Source organism: Microcaecilia unicolor, chromosome 11 (assembly GCF_901765095.1).
Source record: "Microcaecilia unicolor chromosome 11, aMicUni1.1, whole genome shotgun sequence".
Taxonomy (NCBI): Eukaryota; Metazoa; Chordata; class Amphibia; order Gymnophiona; family Siphonopidae; genus Microcaecilia; species Microcaecilia unicolor.
The window spans coordinates 129,846,192-129,868,565 of NC_044041.1; the positions used below are offsets into that span (position 1 = coordinate 129,846,192).

At 47.0% G+C, this 22,374-nt stretch overlaps 1 protein-coding gene across 1 annotated transcript in view; it reads left to right on the forward strand.

Annotated features, from left to right (window-relative positions):
* EFEMP2 (EGF containing fibulin extracellular matrix protein 2) overlaps positions 1-22,374 on the forward strand; it is a 138,502-nt gene that overhangs the window by 49,773 nt on the left and 66,355 nt on the right. The window contains 1 exon segment of the mRNA XM_030219141.1: positions 20,873-20,921. Coding sequence (XP_030075001.1) covers positions 20,873-20,921 — 49 coding nt within the window.

Here is a 22,374-nt window from a genome sequence, read left to right on the forward strand (position 1 = left end):
GGAGCCCTCCTGGGAGGTGGCCGCGGTCGGCACCGCACGCGGGTACCGACGTCGGGGACCTCAACCTGGGCGATGGGCCAGCCGGCGCCACGCTCGACGGTACCGGAGGCGCAAGCACCGCCGGTACCGAAGGGGTAGGGCGCAACAGCTCTCCCAGAATCTCTGGGAGAACGGCCCGGAGGCTCTCGTTCAGAGTGGCTGCAGAAAAAGGCTGAGAGGTCGATGCAGGCGTCGACGTCAGAACCTGTTCCGGGCGAGGAGGCTGTTCCGGGCTGTCCAGAGTGGAGCGCATCGACACCTCTTGAACAGAGGGTGAGCGGTCCTCTCGGTGCCGATGCCTGCTGGGTGCCGAATCCCTCGGCGACCCAGAGCTCTCGGTGCCGACACGGGGAGGAGACCGGTGTCGATGCTTCTTCGATTTCTTCCGAAGCATGTCGCCGGAGCTCCCCGGCACCGACGAGGAGGACGTAGAATCCATCCGTCGCTTCCTCGGGGCCGAGGCCGAAGGAGGTCGGTCTCGGGGGGGCTGTACCGCAGGAGCCCTCAGGGTAGGAGGAGACCCACCCGAAGGCTCACCGCCACCAGCAGGGGAATGGACAGCCCTCACCTGCACTCCTGACGATGCACCACCGTCCGACGACATCAGCAGACGAGGTCCCGGTACCACCGACGTCGATGCAGCTATCCGATGTCTCGGCGCCGATGCAGAGGCCCGATGCCTCGATGCACTCGATGCAGGGGCGGCCGAGGAAGATGGTCTGGACGCTGACGACGTCGATGCACTCGAAGATCCCGGTGCCGATGCCGACGAAGAGCCCGAGAACAACACGTTCCACTGGGCTAGTCTCGCTACCTGAGTCCGCCTCTGAAGCAGGGAACACAGACTGCAGTTCTGAGGGCGGTGCTCGGCCCCCAGACACGGAAGACACGACGAGTGTCGATCAGTGAGCGAGATAACCCGGGCGCACTGGGTGCACTTCTTGAAGCCGCTGGAAGGCTTCGATGTCATGGGCGGAAAAATCACGCCGGCGAAATCAAAATCCGAAATGACGGAAAAAGAGCACCAAAACTTTAGAGGGAGAAAATCTCGACCGAGGCCGAAAAGAGGCCTACCCCGACGACGAAAGAAAACTTACCGGGGCAAAAAGCTGGAAGTACGGGGAGGATTGACACGAAACCCGGTGGAAGGTTTCCGGAGCACTTCCCGACTTAAGCAAAAGCTTTTCCGAAGAAAAAAACACGCTCAAAACAATTTGGACGCGCGAGGTCGACTTTCCGGGGCTCGACACGGCGAAAATACGACCGTACCGAGTGCGGACAAAGAAGACTGGCCGGCTCGAGCCGGTTTCGGGCGGGAAGACGGCCGCGCATGCGCGGTGCGCGCGGGCGCGCGAGGACTAGCAAAGGACTTTGCTAGTGAAGTTTCCGATTGGAGGGGCTGCCGTGGACGTCACCCATCAGTGAGAACAAGCAGCCTGCTTGTCCTCGGAGAATGATTGATACTGGGCTACAGGGATGGATGAGTGGGAGGAAAGGTAGAGAAGGGAAGCACTGAGGCTGAGCTGTGGGGATGATGGATAGGGAGTAGGGAAGGGAAAAGCTGATGCCAGGCTGCTGGGATGGATGGGTGGGGGTAGGGAAGGAAAGGTCTTTGTTTTATGTTTTTGTAACATGTTTTAAAATTATGTGTTTAATTGTGATTTGCTTAGAATTGCAGAGATAGTGTGGCACAGAAATTAATAAATTTCTAATTTTTTGTCCTTTATTCTGTAATTGATGAGGGTTGGTCTGTGGTCTGCATGTGACCGAGCAGGTAAGAGTTTCTGCTGGCATGTGGTTTGTATGGGGATCAATGAGTCTGACTTTTCCTATGGGATGTGTATTGTTGTTGTGTACATTCACTGCTGCCTTTTTAAAGGTACTGTTATTGGAACTGGTGTTATGGTTTGCAATATAGGCTCTAAGAAGCCTCTTGCAGGATTTAGTGTTACTTCACAAAGTACGTGACAGTGACAGTGACAGGATGTTGTTGCTATTACTGAGGTGCTACCAGAATTTGAATACATTGTTATATGTCATTGCTGTAATTATAATGCAGGATCCTGTCATGTGTGTTGAGGTGTTTGCCATTATAGTAGACTTATGTCTGGTCAAGTTTGATATGGCATAATGTAACTATATTTACAAATATCGTTTTTTTTAAATATGTATATGATTTGTATTGATGCAGGGCAGCTGTTGGGCAGCATTCTAAGGCATTATTTTGTAGTATCCAAAGAAGCACTACTCATACCTATAAACATACCGTGTTTCTCCGAAAATAAGACACTGTCTTATATTAATTTTTGCTCCCCAAGACCCGCTAGGTCTTATTTTCAGGGGAGGCCTTATTTTTCGGGGAAACATCGGGTCGCCCACCCCCCACCCGAGATTGCTGGCTCCCCCCCGCCCTCAATCGCTGGCTCCCCCCCGCCCTCAATCGCCGGCTCCCCCCGCCCTCAGTCGATCCAGGAACTAACCTCTTAAACGCTTCCTTTCACCATTCATCTTCGCACTCGCAGCAGGGCAGGCCACTCCTTCCTGTTACGTCAGGCGAGGGCGGGACACGGAAGGAAGGAGTGGCCTGCCCTGCTGCTTGCGGCGAGTGCGAAGGTGAAAGGAAGTGTTTAATAGGTTAGTTCCGGGAGTGACTGAGGGCGGGGGGAGCCGGCGATCTCGGGTGGGGGGGTGACCCCCCGATGTTTCCCCGAAAAATAAGGCCTCCCCTGCTAGGTCTTATTTTCGGGGGAGGCCTTATATTTTCAAATTGCAGCAAGACCTCTACTAGGTCTTATTTTCGGAGGATGTCCTATTTTCGGGGAAACACGGTAGTGCCCACCCAAAAAGTCAGGTCTGGCTACGCCACTGCTTTGTGCCTCCTAGTCCTAGTATTTTTGGAAAGAGTGAACAAACAGTACATGTCTACCCGTTCCATTCCACTCACTATTTTATATACCTCCAGAGCTGCAAAGGGGTCCCTATTTTTGAGGGAGAATTTAGTACACCCCAGCCCCGCCACACTCTGGGCTCCACCCACTCTACATGGCTCCATCCCCTGACACACCTCGATCCCACAGTCATTTCAGAAAATATTTTATTTAATAGCCTAATACCCTTTCCAATTAGCTTTCAGAGGCCAAAACCTCCTGCCTCAGGTCAGGTCATGACAGTAGAATGCTGTTATGGTATCCTCTCCTGACCTGAGGAAGCAAGTGCTGGTCTCTGAAGGCTAATCAAAAATGTTTTAAAATCAGTGAAGGTATCACCTTGTTTTCTATTTTGTGTTTTATTTGCATTTATTAACCTTAACTAACACGAATTACCACATTACTTTATCCTAAATTAAAAATAAAATTATTTTCTGTACCTTTGTTGTCTGGCCATTTACTTTTTCTAATTGTGTTGGTCCCAGTCTCTTAATTCTGCTTTCCTTTGTCTTCTCTTAACTGTCTTGCCAGGGTTTCCTGCCCATTTGTCATTTTTGTCTCCTTTCTATGTTTTCTTCAACTTATTTTTCTGCCTCTCTCTCTGTCCAGATTTAATTCATTTGTACTATCCATTCTTTAATTTCCCTCTTTTATCTATGGCTTTTCATCTTTTCTTCACTTTTGTTCTCCCCATGCCCCTTACAATTATTCTCCAGTCTTTCACTAACTCTATCCTCTCCCCTTTTCTATCCAGCATCTCCCCTCTTTCTCTTCCCATCCTTCCAGTGTCTCCCCACCTCTTTCCCTCTGCATCCTTCCATCCAGCGTCTCCTCTTTCCCTATCTTTCCATCCAGCACCTTCCCTCATTCTCTTCTACTCTTCCATCCAGTGTCTTCCCTCTTTCTGTCCCCTACTTCTAGCATTTTTCCTCTTTCTCTCCCTCCTTTCATCCAGCATTTCTCCTTTCTCTCTCCATCTGACCAGCCAGGGTATCCCCATTGCTCCCCTTCCTTCTCCCCAACAGCTTGTGTCTTCCCTGCCCTTTTCCATGTCCCTTCTTTCTCCCACCACCTTTCCATTCATTTATCTCTCTGTACCCCTCATTTATCCAGCATCCCCACTCTTCTTTCTTTCTATCCAGCTTCTCCCCTCTCACCTCCATCCAGTATGTCCCCTTTCTCTCTCTCTCTCTCTCTCCCTTCCATCCAACATCTCCCCTCGCTCTCCACCTTCTGTCCAGTGTCTTCCTCCTTTCATCCAGTGTCTCCCATTTTTCGGTCCCCATCCAACATCTTTGATCTCTCTCCCCCCTCCATGCAACATACACACTGACACACACTTTCTTCCTCCTCCCCTTCCAAACAAAATTTTGGAAGCCGTGGAGAAGCAGATGCACTGATGCAGGAAGGTAGGGGGTGGGGGCAGTGGCATCCCGAGCAAGCAAGGGGTGGTGGTGGTGGCTGCGTCCCAAGTGGAGGGGATGGTGGCAGCCATGCCTCAGGCCCGGCTCTTTTGGCGGCCCTGCCCTGAGCTGGCTAGCCACTCCCTCTAGCTGCTTCCATTCCTTACTCCCAGACAGCTCCACTTCAGTCAGCTGGCATGTTTCTGCATCAATATCTCCCAAGGAAATCACGTTTTAGGAATGACAATAATACAGAAACAGCTTTAACAGCAGTTATTTGTGAAATGTGGGAATTACTGGACAGTGGCCAGCTTGGTCTGGCAGTGTCCTTAGACCTAGCAGCAGCATTTGATTTCTGTTTAACAACTTTTTAAGTCCTTTGATAACCCTGATACAGGATCATGACCTGATTGTTTATTGCTATGATGCTCTTATCTTGGCAAGGGTATCGCCTGCTACATGGATCTGTCTCTTCTACAGAAGGGGTTGAGGGCTATAGTTGATTGGCTACAGCAACATTGCTTATTCCTTAATGTTAAGAAGGCTACAACTTGCTGGATATTGGGACCTAATGAGTGTCCGACTGACACCACTTTTGTTTGGTAAATCAATGATATCCATTACAAGCTTTAAATACTTGGGAGTAATTGATTCCTCACTCTTTATGTGATAAGTATCTTCTGTTATTAATTAAAAAAAAAGGGGGGGTCTATACTTTGAGGCAATACGATCAATTAAAGTTTACTTTGGTGAATCAGCATTATAAACATTGTTGCATGCTCTCTTTACCTCCTGGATTGGACTATGGTAACCTAGTATACTCAGGTCTACTAAATGTCCAGGTTAGACGCTTATAGGCACTGCAAAATATGGCAGTTAGACTTTTGTGACATGCCCGAAAATTTGATTGTGTGACTGCCCTGTTTATAATGTATCATTGGTTGACCATACTCTTCAGAATTAAATTTGCAATTCCATTTGTATCATATAGATCCGTATGGGAACGTCAACCGTTATACTTAACTGGGTGGACAATGCTATCTATATACACTTGCAAGATGTCTTAGATCGTTACAAAATCATAGGATGTCATTGACACATTTCTCTAGGGCACAAGAGAGAGGGCATTCTTCTGGGTTGCCACATACATTATAGAATGAATTACCCAAAGAAATGTATTTATTATTTATTTCAGCATTTATATCCCACTGGTTGTCCCCTTTCATATTTTCCAATATGCATTGTTTCAATGTGGCTTACAATATGTATTAGATTAGTTACGTTGATTAGATTTGTTACGTGAAGTGTAATAAATTTATTGTTGTGGGTGTAGGAGTGTTGATTGAGTTCTTTGCACATTCCTAATGACGCAAGTGGGGTGTTTCTTGAGATTTACAGTGAGGTGGGTTAGTTCCATTGGTGACTAGTCACTTGTCTGTGATAAGAAGGATTGGTTGCGGGCTAGTGCTGAGATGTGATTAGATAAGGACTTTCAGATTTATATGAGTGATTTGGAGTTTCTGTTCGGGTCTTGTAGAAACCTTTTTTGAAGAAAAGCGCTTTAAGATGTATGAAAGATCAGGTAATTGTTCATGCTTCTTAATGCTTTTGGGAGCACGTTCCAGTTTTTTGTGCTTAGATATGTGAAGCACATTGAGTAGAATGATGAGTGTCTTAGATCCTTGCAGTTTGGGAAGTAGAGTGTGAGATAGAGTCAAGAAACTATGTTGATGTTGCGCAGCAGTAGGGTTATTAGGTCTGTAATGTAGCTGGGTATGAGACCGAAAATGATTTTGTAAGTTAGGGTGCAGAGCTTGAAGGCTATTCTTGCCTTTACAGTGAACCACTGTAAGGCTTTGAGTAGTGGGGTGGCTTTTTCATATCGGGATTTTCCATGCATTAGTCATGCTGCTGTGTCTTGTGCCATTTGTAGTTTTCTCACGACCTGATCTTTGCATCTAGCATAGACTCCGTTTCAGTAGTCTAGGTGTGTTAAGGTCAGTGATTGTACTAGCATGCTGAAGATTTTTCTTGGGAAGTATCCTCTAATACACCTTAGTTTCCACATCATGCGGAACATTTTTGTTGCGACATTCATTGTCTGTGTTTTGAAGGTTAGGTTTCGGTTTAGTGTGATCCCTACGTCTTACCAGGCTGCTATTGGGTGGGTGAATCCATCTAGAGTAATGCTGGGGAAAATGTCCTTGCAGTAGGTTGATGTGAGAATTAGGAATTGTGTTTTCTCTCTGTTTAGTTTTAGTTTAAATGTGGTTGCCCAAGATTCTAGGATGTTCACCCCTTGGGTTATTGTGGTGACGATTTCTGTTACGTCCTCTTCAGATGGTAAGTATAATTGATATGTCATCAGCACAGATGGAGCCATTTCTTGCTAGTGTGGTGCCTAGTGGGAACATCATTATGTTGAAAAGTATGGATGATATTGGTGATCCTTGTGGGATTCCACATTCTACTGTCCATGGAAGGAGAGAGTGTTGTCAAGAACCCTTTGAACCATTTTAACACCTCCCCTCCAATGCTGATTTTGTCCAGTAGTCTTGCCAGGATCTGGTGGTCGACCATGTCAAAGGCACTTGACATATCGAATTGTAGGAGAAGGATTTTCTTGCTTTTCTTATTTCATTTTTGAAGTTTGCTAGTAATGTTATGAGCATTGTTTCTGTGCTATATTGTGGCCTGAAACCCAATTTGGAGTCATGGAATATGGAGAATTTGTTTAGGTAGCCCAGGAGCTGCTTAGCTACCAGGCCCTCCATTATCTTGGTTGTGAGAGGTATGGAAGCCACCGGTCTGTAGTTTGAGATTTTGCTTTTGCTTTTTTGTGTGTTCTTTAGGATCGGCTTCAAAGTTATTCTGCTTTTTTTTTTCTGTTGTGAATAGACCTTTGGAAATCATGTACGATGTGTGGGATCTGAGTTAGCCTATGAATTGTGTAGGGGGTTTGTTCATCAGGTAGTTAGGGCAGGCGTCTAACATGCAGTATGCTCTTCAGAATTTTTTTACATTTAGGTTGATGTCAGCTGTGGGTGGGGTGAAAGATGTCCAAGCTCTGTCTGTGATAATATACCCTCATGTGTTGTGTTCATTTCTTCTGTATGTGTCCATTGTCCTGTGTTAGTCCCCTTCTTAAATCTACGGTCTTATAAATATTTTGCTTGATCTTGTGTGGAAGGGGTCAGCTCGTTCTGCAGTGTTACGTAGTTTGTGTATAAGTCCATATAAGTTCCTTGTATTTCTATAGTCTGTTCCTACTTTTTCTTTGTAGTAGTTCCACTGTGTGTATTTTGATGCTTGTTTCCATTCTAGTTTTGCCTCCTCTGTTTTGTGCTTTCGCCATCTCCATTCTCTTTTTCTACACTGGCTTTTTAGTTTTTATCTCCTCATGGAACCATGGGGATGACTTGGTTCTGTATTTCTTTTTCTTCATTACCGGGGTGAGTTCATCTAGTATTGATTTGCATTGTTTGTCCCAGGTTGAGATGAAGTTTCGGTTGATGTTTTTCTAATATTGTTGAGGATTCTGTCCCAGAGTTCTTTGGCATTGATCTTTGCTTGGGTTTGTATTGGGTTGGGGTTTGCTTGGGTTGGGATGATGATTCTTTCCAGTGGAGTGTGAGGTGCAGTCTGTGGTGATCTCACCATGGTATTTCCTCCCAGTTGTAATCTCCCATATATCATTCATGGTTGTCAGTAAATCTGTAGGCTAGTAAGTCGAGTGCGTGCCCTTTTGTGTGAGTCTTGTCTACTGTTGGTTGTTGGAATTCCCCCAGTTATAGGATTTCCTTGCAAACTTTTGTATTTTCATCTTCTGTTTCATATAGGTGTATGTTAATGTCTCCTACGAGTAAGATATTGGTGCAGATGACGCATTTGTTGGAGATAAAGTCCATGAAGTCTGATTGGGACTCTTTCTAGTTGCCTGGTGGTCTATAAAGTAGGATGATGCAAAGGTGACCCATTAATGATTTGTCTGTTATTTTGAGAACATTTCCTATATTGCCTCAATTTTGAAAAAGGATCTGTACATCACAGTTATTCCTCCACCCCTGTTCTTTTCTCTTGTCCAGTGTGATATTTTGTATCCTGGGGGGAATAGTTTATTTAGGATTGGGTCCTCCTTAGAGTGGAGCCATGTTTCTGTGAAGACTAGTCCTAATTTTTCTTCTTCAATCCAGTCTTTGATAATGTTTGCTTTGTTTAGCACTGATCATGCATTAATGTAGCTGATGGATATGGATAGGAAGCTTTTGTGTTTTTTGGTTGCGATCTTTGTGTTTGATCTGGTATCTCCTGTTTCCCCTATTGTGTTGGTTTTCTGATGGGTTGACTTCCCTGTCCAGTCTGAGGAATTTTTGTGGTGTGTTTTCCTCCATCTCCTATGAAGTTTTTCAGTTGTCGTCTGTGGTGAGTGATTACAGGGATTGTCTGTTCATCTCTGTTGTTGAGGGCATGGGTGCCTATTATGTGGATGAGAAGTAATAGTATTGATATTATTTTGAGTGAAGCCATGGTGCCTTGGGTGAGTTGTGTGCTCAGTTGTTAGTTTTTTTTTTTTTGCTCGGGAAGAATTGTTTCACGTGTTTGAGTTTCCACATTGAGTGGAACATTTTCTTTGTTGTGGATGTCACTTGGCTCTCTAGTGTAAAGTTGCGGTCCATTGTAACGACGAGGATTTTCAGGCTGTCTGAGATAGGGAGGGTGTAATCTGGGGTGTTGATGTGGGGTTATCCGCGCTGTGTAGGGATGAGAGGATGAGACAGTGTGTTTTTTCTTTGTTTAGTTTTAGTTGAAATGCATTTGCCCGAGAGTCCTTGATGTTCAAGCTGATGATTTCGTTGGTGATTTCTGTCAGATTTGTAAGGAATGAATATTGTGACATCGTCTGCATAGATGAAAGGGTTAAGGCCTTGGTTGGATAAGGACTTGGCTAGTGGGGTCATCATTAGGTTGAAGACGATCAGTGATAGCGGTGATCCTTGTGGTACTCCGCAGTGTGCTTTTCACGGTGATGATATGTTGAGTTTGATTTACTTGATATGTTCTTGTGGTTAGGAAACCTTTGATCTAGGTAAGTATGTTTCCACCAATCCCGAACTTATCTAGTAATCTTATTAATATATTATGGTTTAACATGTCAAATGCACTAGACATGTCGAATTGGAGGAGGATGTTTTTGCCTATTGCTATTTCCTGCTTGAATTTGGCTAGGAGAGTGAGTAGTACTGTTTCTGTGCTGTGGAGGGGGCGAAAACCTGACTGTGATTCGTGTAATATTGATAATTTGTTTATATAATCTGTAAGTTGTTTGGCTACCATGCTTTCCATCAGTTTGACTGACAACGGAATGGATGTATTTTTCTTGGTGTCTTTTGGTATCGGAGTGAGTAGGATATTGCCATTTTCCTTAGGGAAGAGACCTTGCTGAAGCATGTAGTTTAGGTGGGATGTGAGGTCTGCTATGAAGCAGTCAGGGGCGGATTTCATTAGGTAGTTGGGACAGGTATCTAGTTTACAATGAGTGTTGGAGAACCTGCTGATTGCCTGTGCAACTACATCGACGGTAAGGAGGGCGAATTTTAACCAGGTTTGGTCAGCCAGGTATTCTCCAGTGGTTGGGTCCAACTCATTAAGGAAGATTTCGATGTCAGTGTTGTCCTGAGGTACTGTGTTGCGTAGGTTTGCAATTTTTTCATTGAAATACTTAGCAAGTTTGTCTGCAAATGGGATGTCTGTATTCGATGTAGTGACCAAGTTGGTGTCTAGGATTTTGTTCACGAGTTGGTATAATTTCTTCGTGTCTTTGTAATCTGTCCCTATTTTAGTTTTATAGTATGATCTTTTGGTCTGTCTAATTGCGTATTTGTATTTTCTTTGTGATTGTTTCCATGTGTTGACTGTGTGTTCGTCTTTTGTTTTTCTCCATGCTCGTTCGAGTTTCTGGAGTTTCCTGGATTGTGTTTTTAGCTTTTTCAGTTCATCATTGAACCATGGTATCGAGTTATGCTTACGTGAAGTTCTGTAAGTTTCTGGGATAATGCTTTATTCTCTTTCAATAGCCGAGTACACTCTTGCTGTGTTCTCACCACTCTTAGCCACCTCCTCTTCCTGGAGGTCCCTCTCTTGGGCTTGCTGTTGGAGTTCAGCAATCTTGTCCTCTAACCATTGTTTGAACCTCTGACCAGTGTTGCCAGGTGGGCGGTTTTACCGCCCAATTGGGCGGTTTTCCGCGACCCGCCGCGGGAAATTTTTGCCCGCGGCGGGTTGCGGTTTTTTGGGCGGTTTTTTAAGCTTCCGGGCGGCTTTTTGGGCGGCTTTTTGATTTTTTTCGGCCGCGGGGGGCGGGGTTAGTGACATTTTTGGGCGGGGTTAGTGATGTTTTGGGCGGGGCCGATGACGTGGGAGGCGGGGCCGATGACGTGGGAGGCGGGGCCGATGACGGGGAGGCGGGGCTGATGACGGGGAGGCGGGCCCGATGACGTGGGAGGCGGGGCTGATGACGGGGAGGCGGGCCCGATGACGTGGGAGGCAGGGCCGGTGACGGCGGGGGCGGGGCCGGTGACGCGGGGGTGGGGGTGTCAGGGGCGGGGTTTGTGTTTGGGCGGGTTTTGGGCTGGTTTCTGGCCCGGATTGGGCTGGAAAAAAAATTTCTACCTGGCAACCCTGCCTCTGACTCTCCTGCAGGTTAAGATACTGCTCCACTTGCATGACTCTAGCCAGTTCTTGTTGCAGTTGTGTAACTTCTGCTTGGGTAACTTTTACTTGGGTCTGACAGACCTGGTTCTGGTTTGTCAGTTGGCAGTTCCAGTACTGATGTTCCATTGCCTTGTCTTGCTGCTGCACCAGCTACTTTTCTGCTACTGCTAGACACTTGGTTTTCTCCTTTGTTTCCCAGATCCAGATGCTTCTCATTTGCTCAACCTGCTAAGTTGGGATACTCCCTTTTCAGTAGTCCCTGTAGTTCCTGATGCACATGGTTTACTTCTGCCTGTTTCTCAGCCTGTTTCTCAGTTAGATTTTCTATCAACAAGATTGCTTCATTCCATTCCTTGAGGAACTCGCTTGTCAGTTTCTGCAGAGTTTTATTTGAAGCCTGAAGGATGATTACTTGTTCCGAAAGTTGAGCTGTCTCTTCTCTTTGGCACTGTAGTCTGAGTAAATTCTCTTCTTTCACACAATCTGTTTTCTCCTCAGTGAGCACCTGGTAGCTCCTTTTGAGTGGTCCCTTTTCCATATGCAGATCTTCTATGGGGAGATTTTGCTGCTTGAGATAGTCACATGACTAAGCTCAGCCGAGTCAATCTCATGTTGCACCTCTGCATTCTGTGCATGCTCTTTTGTCTCGTGTAATTAACTGAGAAGATCATCTGTCTGACTCCGCAGCTGCTCCATGGAGGATTCCATCAGGGTCATCTGCTCCCTCACGCAGGTGACCTCTTCTGTCCTGCTCTCCAGGCTGTTTTCCAAAGCAATGACCACCTGTTCTCTTTCCCAAGCTAGGCACAGGAGTTCCTCATTTTAGCTTTCAACTGGGCACTTAACCAGGCATTCTGGGCCTGTGACCAGTCTCTTTCTTGGTCCAACTGCTCCTCTCAGTGGACGAACAAAATTTTCCAGGACTGTAGCTCCTCTAGCTTCAGTTGCAATGCTGCTTTCGCAGTGTCCTTTCCTTGGGATTTGGCACCCAATTTCCTTATCTCCTCCACATACTGAGGTCTGCATTGCAGTATGTTCATTCAGTGTTTGACACTTCTGTTGGGCCTCAACCAATTTCTTGGTGAGGTCTTTATTATAAACCTGGCTTCCTCTAGCTGTGCCTGGAGTTCTCCAATCCCTTATTCTGTACCCTGGTCGGGGGACTTCCTCTTTTGAATTATTTTGACCTTAAATCAGCTGACATACTTTCTCCTGGGGCTTCCTTGGTTACCTCTTTAGATTTCTTGCCTTCTAAATTCCTTTATTTTGTTTTCTTTTTATCCTGACTTTTCTCTTCTTCAGGCACAACCCATGCCCAGGAACAGTAATCATTCCTGTCTGAGGGCTGTGCTGCAGAATTAAGCAGGCATCCTCCCACTCCTAGGCTCAAACTCCCATCCTGGAGTTTCTTGCTCCTTTCCATCTTTTGCAGATGCCTAAAACAGCCTGGTGTCAGGATATGCAAAACCCAACTGGTTTCCCCTTTCATATAGGTAGACTGCCTTTACACAATTGCTCTACTCCAGATTTTCCAGGATACCTGGTTGCAGTTGATTTCTCCTTTACTTGGAGAATTTTGCACTCTCTGTAGTGTGCACCAACTCTGAGCTGATCTTTCCCATTAAACAGCTCCAGCTCTGGCTGTAACTCCAGTCCAAACAAGGTTCCTGAACTGTCCCATATATAGCTTTCCTGCAGCAGTTCAGCTTTCAGTACTTTTCTATGTTCACAGCTTGGAATCTCAGGCTCCTCTTCTCTACAGTCTCCAAAGAACCAGCTCCTCAACAGCCAAACAGCAGCTCCAGTTCCAGCTTCACTCTAGACTGGCTTTTCCTAGTTGCTGCAGCACCAGCAACGATCCTTACTTCCACTTTTCCATTTCAGACCAGCTTCTGTGCTGATTACTTCCAGTCACAGAGTCACTTTGTTTGATTAAGAAAGCCTTCCAGCTTGCTAAGCACTTTCTCTCACTTGATGTACTGTTCACTTCCACATGCTGTGCTTCCTGTTAACCAGGTGCACACTGCAGCTCAATCAAGATTCCAGCTTTTCAGAACTTTTCTGTTTATAGCTCACTCTGATGCCTCAACACATTGTCTTCCAGTGCCCTTCCAGTAGGGAACAGTTTCCAAGGTTACTTGCTTTCACACTTTTTCTTTTCTTCTACCTTGCCAACTCTCCTGGATAGGTGTGGCTTACATAACAGCCCCAAACAAGCTCTGCTGCACTTCTATGGCTCCTCCTGGCCAGAGTTTACTTGCTGCACTTACAACACTCTTCAAACCCCATAGAAAAAAAATCCCGCTTGGCTTGTCCAGCACTTGCTTGCTCTTTTTATTTCCCTAGCTCTGTAAGGCAGAACTACTATTACTACTATTTAGCATTTCTATAGTGCTACAAGGCCTACGCAGCGCTGCACAAACATAGAAGAAAGACAGTCCCTTTCCAAAATGTTCTCCCCGCCAACTGATCCCAGTCTCTAGTCTGGAGGCAAGTGAAGCTTTAAAATAGAAGCTCAGATCCTATCACTGTCACAATACGTGATCATGTGACTTGCAGTTGGCTACAGGACCTCACAAACACAGGCAGATTGGAGTGTAAAGGCAAAGAAATAGCTTTATTAGTAAACAAACAATACAGTTTGTTCCCCTGTCACGGACTCTGTTCAACCCTGGGCAACAACCACTCCTCCACCTCTCCACTGTGCTCCTGCTGCAGCTTTTCCATCTTCCGGGCTGCCAGCATCGCTAGCAATGTAAGCATGCTGCCTTCGCTCGGCCCGGAAGCCTTCTTTCTATTGCAACTTCCTGTTTCCGCGTAGGCAGGTCGCTTGCTGCAGAGAAAAGGCTTCCCGGCGTGCAAAGGCAGCGTGCTTACTTTGCTAACGCTGCTGGCAGCCCAGAAGATGAAAAGGCTGCAGGGAAGCATAGCGGAGAGGTGGAGGACTGACACCAGAGCTTGTGGGGGGGGGGGGGGGGAGAGTGCGACACAGGACCTGGCAGCGTTGGTGGGGGGTGGGGAGAGCGAGCAACACCGGACCTTGTGAGAATAGAGGGAGGGAGAGTGACACTGACCCCGTGGGGGGAAGGCAGGAAGATTGGAAGAGCGACACCAAACTTGGGAGGGGGAGGGAGGGAAAGCGACACAAGACCTTGTGGGGAGGGGGGGGGGAAAGTGACACCAGACTTTGTGTGTGTGGGGGGGGGGGGGGGGGGGGGGTTGGTATGGAGGGGAAAGCAACCCCAGACTTTGTGGAGGGGGAGAGGGAGGGAAAGCGACACCAGACCTTGGAGGAAAGGAAGAAAGGACGGAAGGAGAGTGACACAACCTTGCAAGGGGGAAGAGGAAGGAAGGGCATGGGGTATAGGGCCTTGGAAGCAAGGGAATGAAAGAGAGAAAAGGATGGAGCTGGGGACTGATAGGGTGATGAGATCCAGTGGAGGGTAGATGAGTGCTAAGAGGATGGGAATGGGGGCTATGGAAGTGGATGAAAGCTGGGAAAAGATAAGGGTTTAGGAGACTGGATATTAAGTGAGAGACAGAGGGAGCAACGGTAAAAGCTAGTAGGTAGATGAGAAGTGAAACAGAGACTAAGGTGAGAGAAAAGGGGATAAACACAAATAAGGGAGGGGGGGGGCGGACGGACGGACATGAAATGAAAGGACACTGCCAGACAGATGTAGAGAAGGAATGGACAAAGCCAAGAGAAGAGAGAAGAAATGGAATGCCAACCTGGAAAAAAATTTAGAGAAGACACATGTGGAAAGTGGAAAAGAGACTGGGACCAGCCAAATTAGAAAAATAAAGTGCTCGGGCAACAAAGGTAGAAAAATATTTTTATTTAATACTTTTTAAGGACTGAGATGTGCGTGCTTTGTGAAATGCACGTCTTTTCTATTTGTGTATTTTGCAGAGTGCAGGAGAAATCATTTCTGTTTCTCTTTTACCAGTGTTACCTGGCTTTCTTGAGGGAGATCTCTATTTCAGTTTTTCTGTAGTTCCCTGTTTTGTATAGTGAGAAAAGAATTAAATGTGCTTGGAGTTGTAGAATAATTAGAAAAAATTAGTGCTCATTATTGCTTGCTATGTGAATGAATATTCCATCACTGTTTTATTATTGCTTTCCAGACCAGTCCAGTAGTATTACATTTTAAGGGCATTTGTTTTAATTCGTTTGCATGCCTTACATGCACATGATTTTGCTTTTTAAACCCAAAGGGTAAGTCTTAAGGGTGGCTAAACAGTGAGGCTTCTGTGGATAGGGATGGGGACAGAGTTCGCGGGGACGGGGACAAACTTTGTCTCTGCGTCATTCTCTAGCTAGGGCCAATCCTTGCTTCCCTGGGACTCAGCCACCACTTTGAGAGAGCTTCTCTGCTGGAGATCTCCTCCCTTGGGGCCTCTCTGAAATGTTCTGCCTCAGGGCATTTAACCATCTCCTTTCCTGAGCCCCGCTCCTCTCACTCAGCACAATAATACCACCTGCTGTAAGATGGTTTAACTTCAACACCTTTGAGGGAGTGTTCCTAGGAGCATCCTCCCTCACAAGCACATAAGTGCCTGTGTTACCTTTTAAAAAAGAAATACAATAGCCTCTTTTTGACATTTCACATAGGTGCCCTTTTGTGAACTTACCCAGCACATGCATAGATTTGCACTGTTTTGCATTTAATCTCTTTTATGCTCAGTAGGTTGCCCTTGATATTTGGACTTTAGTTGGACTTGGAGCTTGGGATCCTGCAGCAGAAGCCTTCATTTATAACTATCCTTTCAGTGCAGTCTCTATTACTTTTCCCTGTCTTCTTTTTTTTTTTTTTAAATATGTATTTCATTTCAATGAACAGATGTGGAACTGAGGTAAGACTAACTGGCCTGTAGATTTTAACCTGCATTTATTTGTTAGTTACATTGTATCCCACATTTTCCAACCTATTTGTAGGCTCAATGTGGCTTACATAGTACCGGAGAGGCATTACAGACTCCGGTGTAAAGAAATACAAAGTGATGTTGTGGTAAGATAAAGTTCATGTGGCACAGCCACACTAGGGAATCTGTTCTGTTCCCACTTTTATGAACAGCACCAGCCATGGGACCGCTTCCATCTCCAGAAATTTATCAAACACAACCTCCTTCTTATTAGCCAGAATCTCTGTGAGCTCTTTTACCACCCCCCCCCCTTTTTTTTTATAAAGCCGTGCACAGTGGTGTGCTGGAGCCGGCTCGCACCGGCTCACAAGAGCCGCTTGTTAAATTTACTGGCATCTTGCGAGCCGGTTGTTGGGCAGTGCGAGCCGGCTCGCCTCTGCTCCCCCATTGCCCCGGTCGTCCATCATCCATCTGCTGCTCCCACCCCGACAGACCTGGTTTCCTTCCTGCGCCGCTGCTTGCCTTTAAAAATTTTATTTTCCCTCGAGGCGCGCCGCTGTTGAAGCGAAGGCAGCAGGCTCAGCTGAGTTCCAGCCTTCCGTTCCGTTCTCTTCCCTCGCATCATGGCTCCGCCCTCTTCGGACGTATTTCCCGTTTGCGCGAGGGCGGAGCCATGATGCGAGGAAGAGAATGGAACAGAAGGCTGAAACTCAGCTGAGCCTGCTGCCTTCGCTCAACAGCGGCGCGCCTCGAGGGAAAAATAAAATTTTAAAGCAAGCAGCGGCGCAGGAAGGAAACCAGGTCTGTTGGGGGTGGGAGCAGAGGGCAGATGGATGATGGACGACCGGGCAGCGGGGGGGGGGGCTCGAAGAAGGCAGATGAAGGGGAGGAGGGCAGGGGGGAGACGAGGGTTGCTGGACATGGGTGGATCATGGAGAGGATGGCAGGGGGAGACGAGGGTTGCTGGACATGGTGGATGGAGGGCAGGGGAGAGGAGGGTTGCTGGACATGGGTGGATGCAGTGCAGGGGGGAGAGAAGGGTGCTGGACATGGGTGGATGGAGCATGGAGGGCAGGGGGGAGAGGAGGGTTGCTGGACATGGTGGATGGAGGGCAGGGGGGGAGAGGAGGGTTGCTGGACATGGTGGATGGAGGGCAGGGGAGAGGAGGGTTGCTGGACATGGTGGAAGAAGGGGAGAGGAGAGGGCAGGGAGAGGAGGGTTGCTGGACATGGGTGGATGGAGGGAAGGGGAGAGGAGGGTTGCTGGACATGGGTGGATGGAGGGGAGGGGAGAGGAGGGTTGCTTGCACATGGTGGATGAAGGGGAGAGGAGAGGGCAGGGGAGAGGAGGGTTGCTGGACATGGGTGGATGGAGGGAGGGGAGAGCGAGGGTTGCTGGTACATGAGTGGGGAGTGAGGAGTGAGGGAAGGAGATGAGATGACGGAAAAAGGAAGAGATTAGGAAAAACTGCACCTGGATGAAGAAAATAGCACAAGCTGGACATGGGTGGATGCAGGGGCAGGGGGGCGGAGAGGATGGGTCGCTGGACCATGGGTGGATGGAGGCAGGGGGGAGAGGAGGGTTGCTGGACATGAGTGGATGGAGGGGAGAGGAGTGGTTGCTGGGACATGGGTGGATGGAGGGGAGAGGAGGGTTGCTGGACATGGGTGACTGCAGTGAGGGGGGAGAGGAGGTTGCTGGACATGGGGGGATGGAGCAGATGGAGGGCAGGAGCGAGGAGGGTTGCTGGACATGGTGGATGCAGGGCAGGGGAGAGGGAGGGTGCTGGACATGGTGGATGGAGGGCAGGGGAGAGGAGGGTTGCAGGACATGGGTGGATGGAGGGGAGGGTTGCTGGACAGGGGTGGATGGAGGGGAGAGGAGGGTCGCTGGACATGGGTGGATGGAGGGCAGGGGGGAGAGGAGGGTTGCTGGACATGGGTGGATTGAGGGGAGGGTTGCTGGACATGGGTGATGGAGGGGAGAGGAGGGTTGCATGGAGGGCAGGGGGAGAGAGGAGGGTTGCTGGACGGTGGATGGAGGGCAGCGGAGAGGAGGGTTGCTGGCATAGGTGGATGGAGGCCAGGGAGAGGAGAGGAGGGTTGCTGGACATGGGTGGGTGCAGGGCAGGGGGGAGAGGAGGTTTGCTGGACATGGGTGGATGCAGTGCAGGGGGTGAGAGGAGGGTCGCTGAACATGGGTGGATGGAGGGCAGGGGGGAGGAGGGTTGCTGCTGGACATGGGTGCATGGATGGCAGGGCAGGGGCAGAGGAGGGTTGCTGGACATGGATGGAGGGGAGGGACGATGTGAGGAATGAGATGAGAAGAGAGAAAAGGAAGAGAGGAGAATAACTGCACATGGATGGAGAAAATAGGCTGAAGCTGGATCCACTGGACAGTCAAGTCTGCGGAGGACCCAGCTTTTACTTACAGATGTAGGGCAAGAAATGAAGAAGAAAGGCGGAAAGTAAAGAAATAAATGGAAAGGAAGCCCTGGAAATGGAGGTAAAGAGGACAGATAGCAGAATCGGATACTGGGCCGGCATGATCAGAAAAACAGTCACCAGACAACAAGGTAGAAAAAATCATTTTATTTTCATTATAGTGTTTGGAATATGTCCACTTTGAGAATCAGGTTCTCACATTAAAGTTTATTTTTATTTACTTATTTATGGCAATTTTATCCCACATTAAACATGAATTAGATTGCCCCCCCCCCCCCCAGGCTCTCTCCCCGGCTATAACCAGCGCTGCAATTTGGGGGAGGGGGCGCAGAGGTGGACGGGGGGGGGGGGGGGGGCGCAGAGGTGGACCGTGGAGAGAGCCTGTTAAACATTTACCAGCACACCACTGGCCGTGCAGCAATGCCGACATCCCATTCACTTTTTAAATGAGCTGTGTAAGCATTACCACACTGGCACCTGCTAATGCGGCTTTGGTAAAAGGGAGGGGGGTTAGTGTCCTGTAATCACAGATTTATGAGCCTATACCTGTTAACTCATTAAAAAGACACTAAAATTAAATGTAGAGACTTTGGCTAACTAAAGGAGGTCAGGATCCTTTCTGGCATCTTGTTTAACCTACCCCTCTATAGACCCCCCGTGGGATCTTCCACACGGAGGTGTACAGAGGGTCCTGGTCTTCGAATATCTTTCTAACCGCCTCCCTGAATTCCAATGACATCCCTTCCCATGGGTATTGGTGCTGGGGAGGCATCAGAAGGCTCAGTTCAAATCTTATTCCCATGACCACACAGCTTTCTGTCTCTTTGGATCTAAATGAATCTTTGGCTATTTAGTTCAGTGAGAAATCTTACTTGTGTGTGTGTGTGTGTGTGTGGTGTTAGTTTGCAAAACAGATAGAAGATAGAGATAAATTGAAGCAAGGGACAGAAACAGGGTAGTTAAGAAATAGTCTTTTTATTCTTACCAAATCAGACTTAAATCAGATAATTCATCAGACAAATTCTGGATTCAGCTGACCGGAGCTCTGCGTCCTAGATGCGTTGGGGAGATCCTCCAACGATCTATCTGATGCCCTTCTCTTATATAGTATCTGGTCCTAATACAAGTCTATGAGAAGGGACTTTTTTCTAATCTTGCTCAGTCTCTCTGAATCATACCCGGTCAGGTGCCCTTCTTTCCGTTTTAGCTATTGCAAGTTATTGTGCAATTTCCTTTTTTGTAAACACTTCCCTAGATACGGACATCCAAACATCCAAACATTAGCTATTGCAAGCTATTGTGTAATTTCCTTTTCTGTCAACAACTGTTCTTATGAAGATATCTAAATATGGATTATATCAATTTCATAACATCTTGTGATCTGGGTGCCAACTTATTAAAGACAGACTCCGTGTTATGAACCAAACTCTTATCATTTCTGTCTTTAATTTCTACATCATGTGTGTTACACTCAATTTGGAAGTTGCACCAGGTTTCATTAGAACTCACCAAACAGTCCTTGCTCTTGCAGGCTCTCTGCTATAAGGCCATCATCTTGTTATCAGGCCTAGTCAGTGCTTTTCAGCTGTTTTAAAGCTATGTAGCTTGGCCACCACTATTCCAGTGGATAGGTCTTAAGCTAGAAAACATATTAACTGCAGGAAAAGGCAAGTCCTTGCTCAGCCAGTCATAGATTTTTAAACCTAGCTGGTATTTTTACAGCCTGAGTCCTAAAATCTGGCCTTCCACCCTTCCGGTGGGCATCCAGTGAGGGCCTGTTGCTGTACTATAATTATACAATCTCTTTTTGTGTGCTTAGGGAGATTGGGGGAGGAGGTTTGTCCTTCTTTCATTCATTTTTGGTGTGACACTAGACATTAAGATATGGTTGGCACTGTGCTGGAGTACTCATACCATAATGAGTTATGTTAGATGCTGTGAGTGTGCCACGCATTTCAGATGGGAGTCACTAAAATGTTACTGAGACCAGTTTGTTGATGGGAGTCCTGGGTATTAACCTTAAACTTGGTTCTTGCTCTTCTGTTTATGTTTATTTCTTTTGTTATACCAACCTTCATAACCAGATATCAAGAGCCCTGGTAAGTCAGCTGTTGGCAGAAAGAAAGGGAAGAGAGGGAACCAGAGCCACCAACTGCCCACAGTGGTCTGCGTGTTCTCCTTACCCCCCCCCCCCCCCCCCCCCGTTCATTTTCCTTGTCATCGTGAGGAGTCAGTAGTAGTGGTTACCTGCTGCTTTTGCCTCTGCATTCAGAACAACATAGGGCCCCAAGTGAGGGAATTTTAAAAGGTATTTATATTACAATGGGGGCACAACATTGTAATATAATGTCTAGGGCCCATCAAAGGGTTAGCCTCCTTAGTAATGTATAGTGGGAATTCAACATTTCCACCATTGAGTCCCATGCTCACCCTGTGTGAGACCTACCCTACCAGTAACCGTGATTTTCTTTCACACTGTAGGAATGCACGGATGGCTACCAGTGGGACCATCAAACACAACACTGCAAAGGTATGGATATTATATATAGAGACCCACATATGCAGTACCACACTATCTGACATGAAGAGATAGCAGCTCATAGTTTGGCTCTGTGTAACACTTAGGGGTTTCATCGCTATCTAGTTACCTTCCCAGGCCAGGTGGAACATCTCTCCATAATGGACTGAGTCCTGACCCATTTCTCATAGTCATAGTAGGGAATCTCCATAGGGTAGAGAAGGGTTACCTTGAAGGGCCAAGACATAGGATTTTTAATGTTGAGATAAAGACTCTTCTCATAGGATGGGTGTTCCAAAATAAAAAAAATATTTATTGCAACACTTGTTCAGCACACAGAATGTTGTACATGGTACTTTTTATCTTTGTTGCAACCATAATAGTAGAAACAGAGAAATGGGTGTTTCTGATCCTTCTGTGTACATCCTTTAAAATCTCCTCTTTTCCCTCCTGGACTTTAGGATCTCTGTCCCTTAGAGATGTGGAGCATACACAGATAACACTTTTGGGATGTTATTGGGGAAACCTGACCTTAGTATAAATTACCACAGAACTGGCCTTTGCCAAGTACCTGCTAAAGACTGTGTCAGATGAAAATGTTCCTTCTTATCCCAAGATCCAGGTTCCAGTGCCCACACAATAAACAGAACTAGCTCCACACCAAGGGTATTATGAAAAGAAGGCAATTATTTTATTTACAATAGCAGTGAAGATAATGTGCAAGGAAGGCAAGAATATAGACACATCAGGTCTCAGCACAAAAATAGCTTAGAGCAAATACCACAAACCCCTGACTAGACTCCGAAGTAAAATAGAGTCACTCTGAACCCACAGAACATATATAAGGAACATGGCACACATACACCCTGATGCAGACCCCTAGATGGCAGCGTGGTCCTCAGTATGATCAGTCGGGTCCAACGCATGTCTGCTCCTCGGGTGGGATATCAACACAGCAGCTCTCGTCTCTGATGCACTGGCATTATTGGCCAAAACCGAAACAAGGCCCAAACAAGGATTTTGGGCTGGTTTTGGCACTGAAGCTGACACCGAATCTCGGTTGGCTCTAATGACAACACTGTACCAGATTGGCAGGCATGGTGAATGCCACAATCACTAACATAGAGAGAGAAAGCTAGTTTCCACTGCAGCACTCTAACTCTCCAACATCTACGGTGGCTTCTCCTAGCGGGAAAGTCTAGAGCAAATGGTTCAAGTGTCATTCCCTTCACTTTCCAACTCCAATAATCCTCTAGTGGAGGAGCACAGATCTTTTATTTTTTTCAATTTCTATATGCCACCTGCAAGCCAAGAAGCTTTCAAAGTGGTGTACATTCAGGAACAGAGCCGTATTTTTCTGTCCCAGGATGGTTCACAATCTGAGTTTGGTACCTGAGGTTATAGTGAGCTAAGTGACTTGTTTATGTTTGAGATTCTTGACATACCTCTTTTCTGTCATACAGCC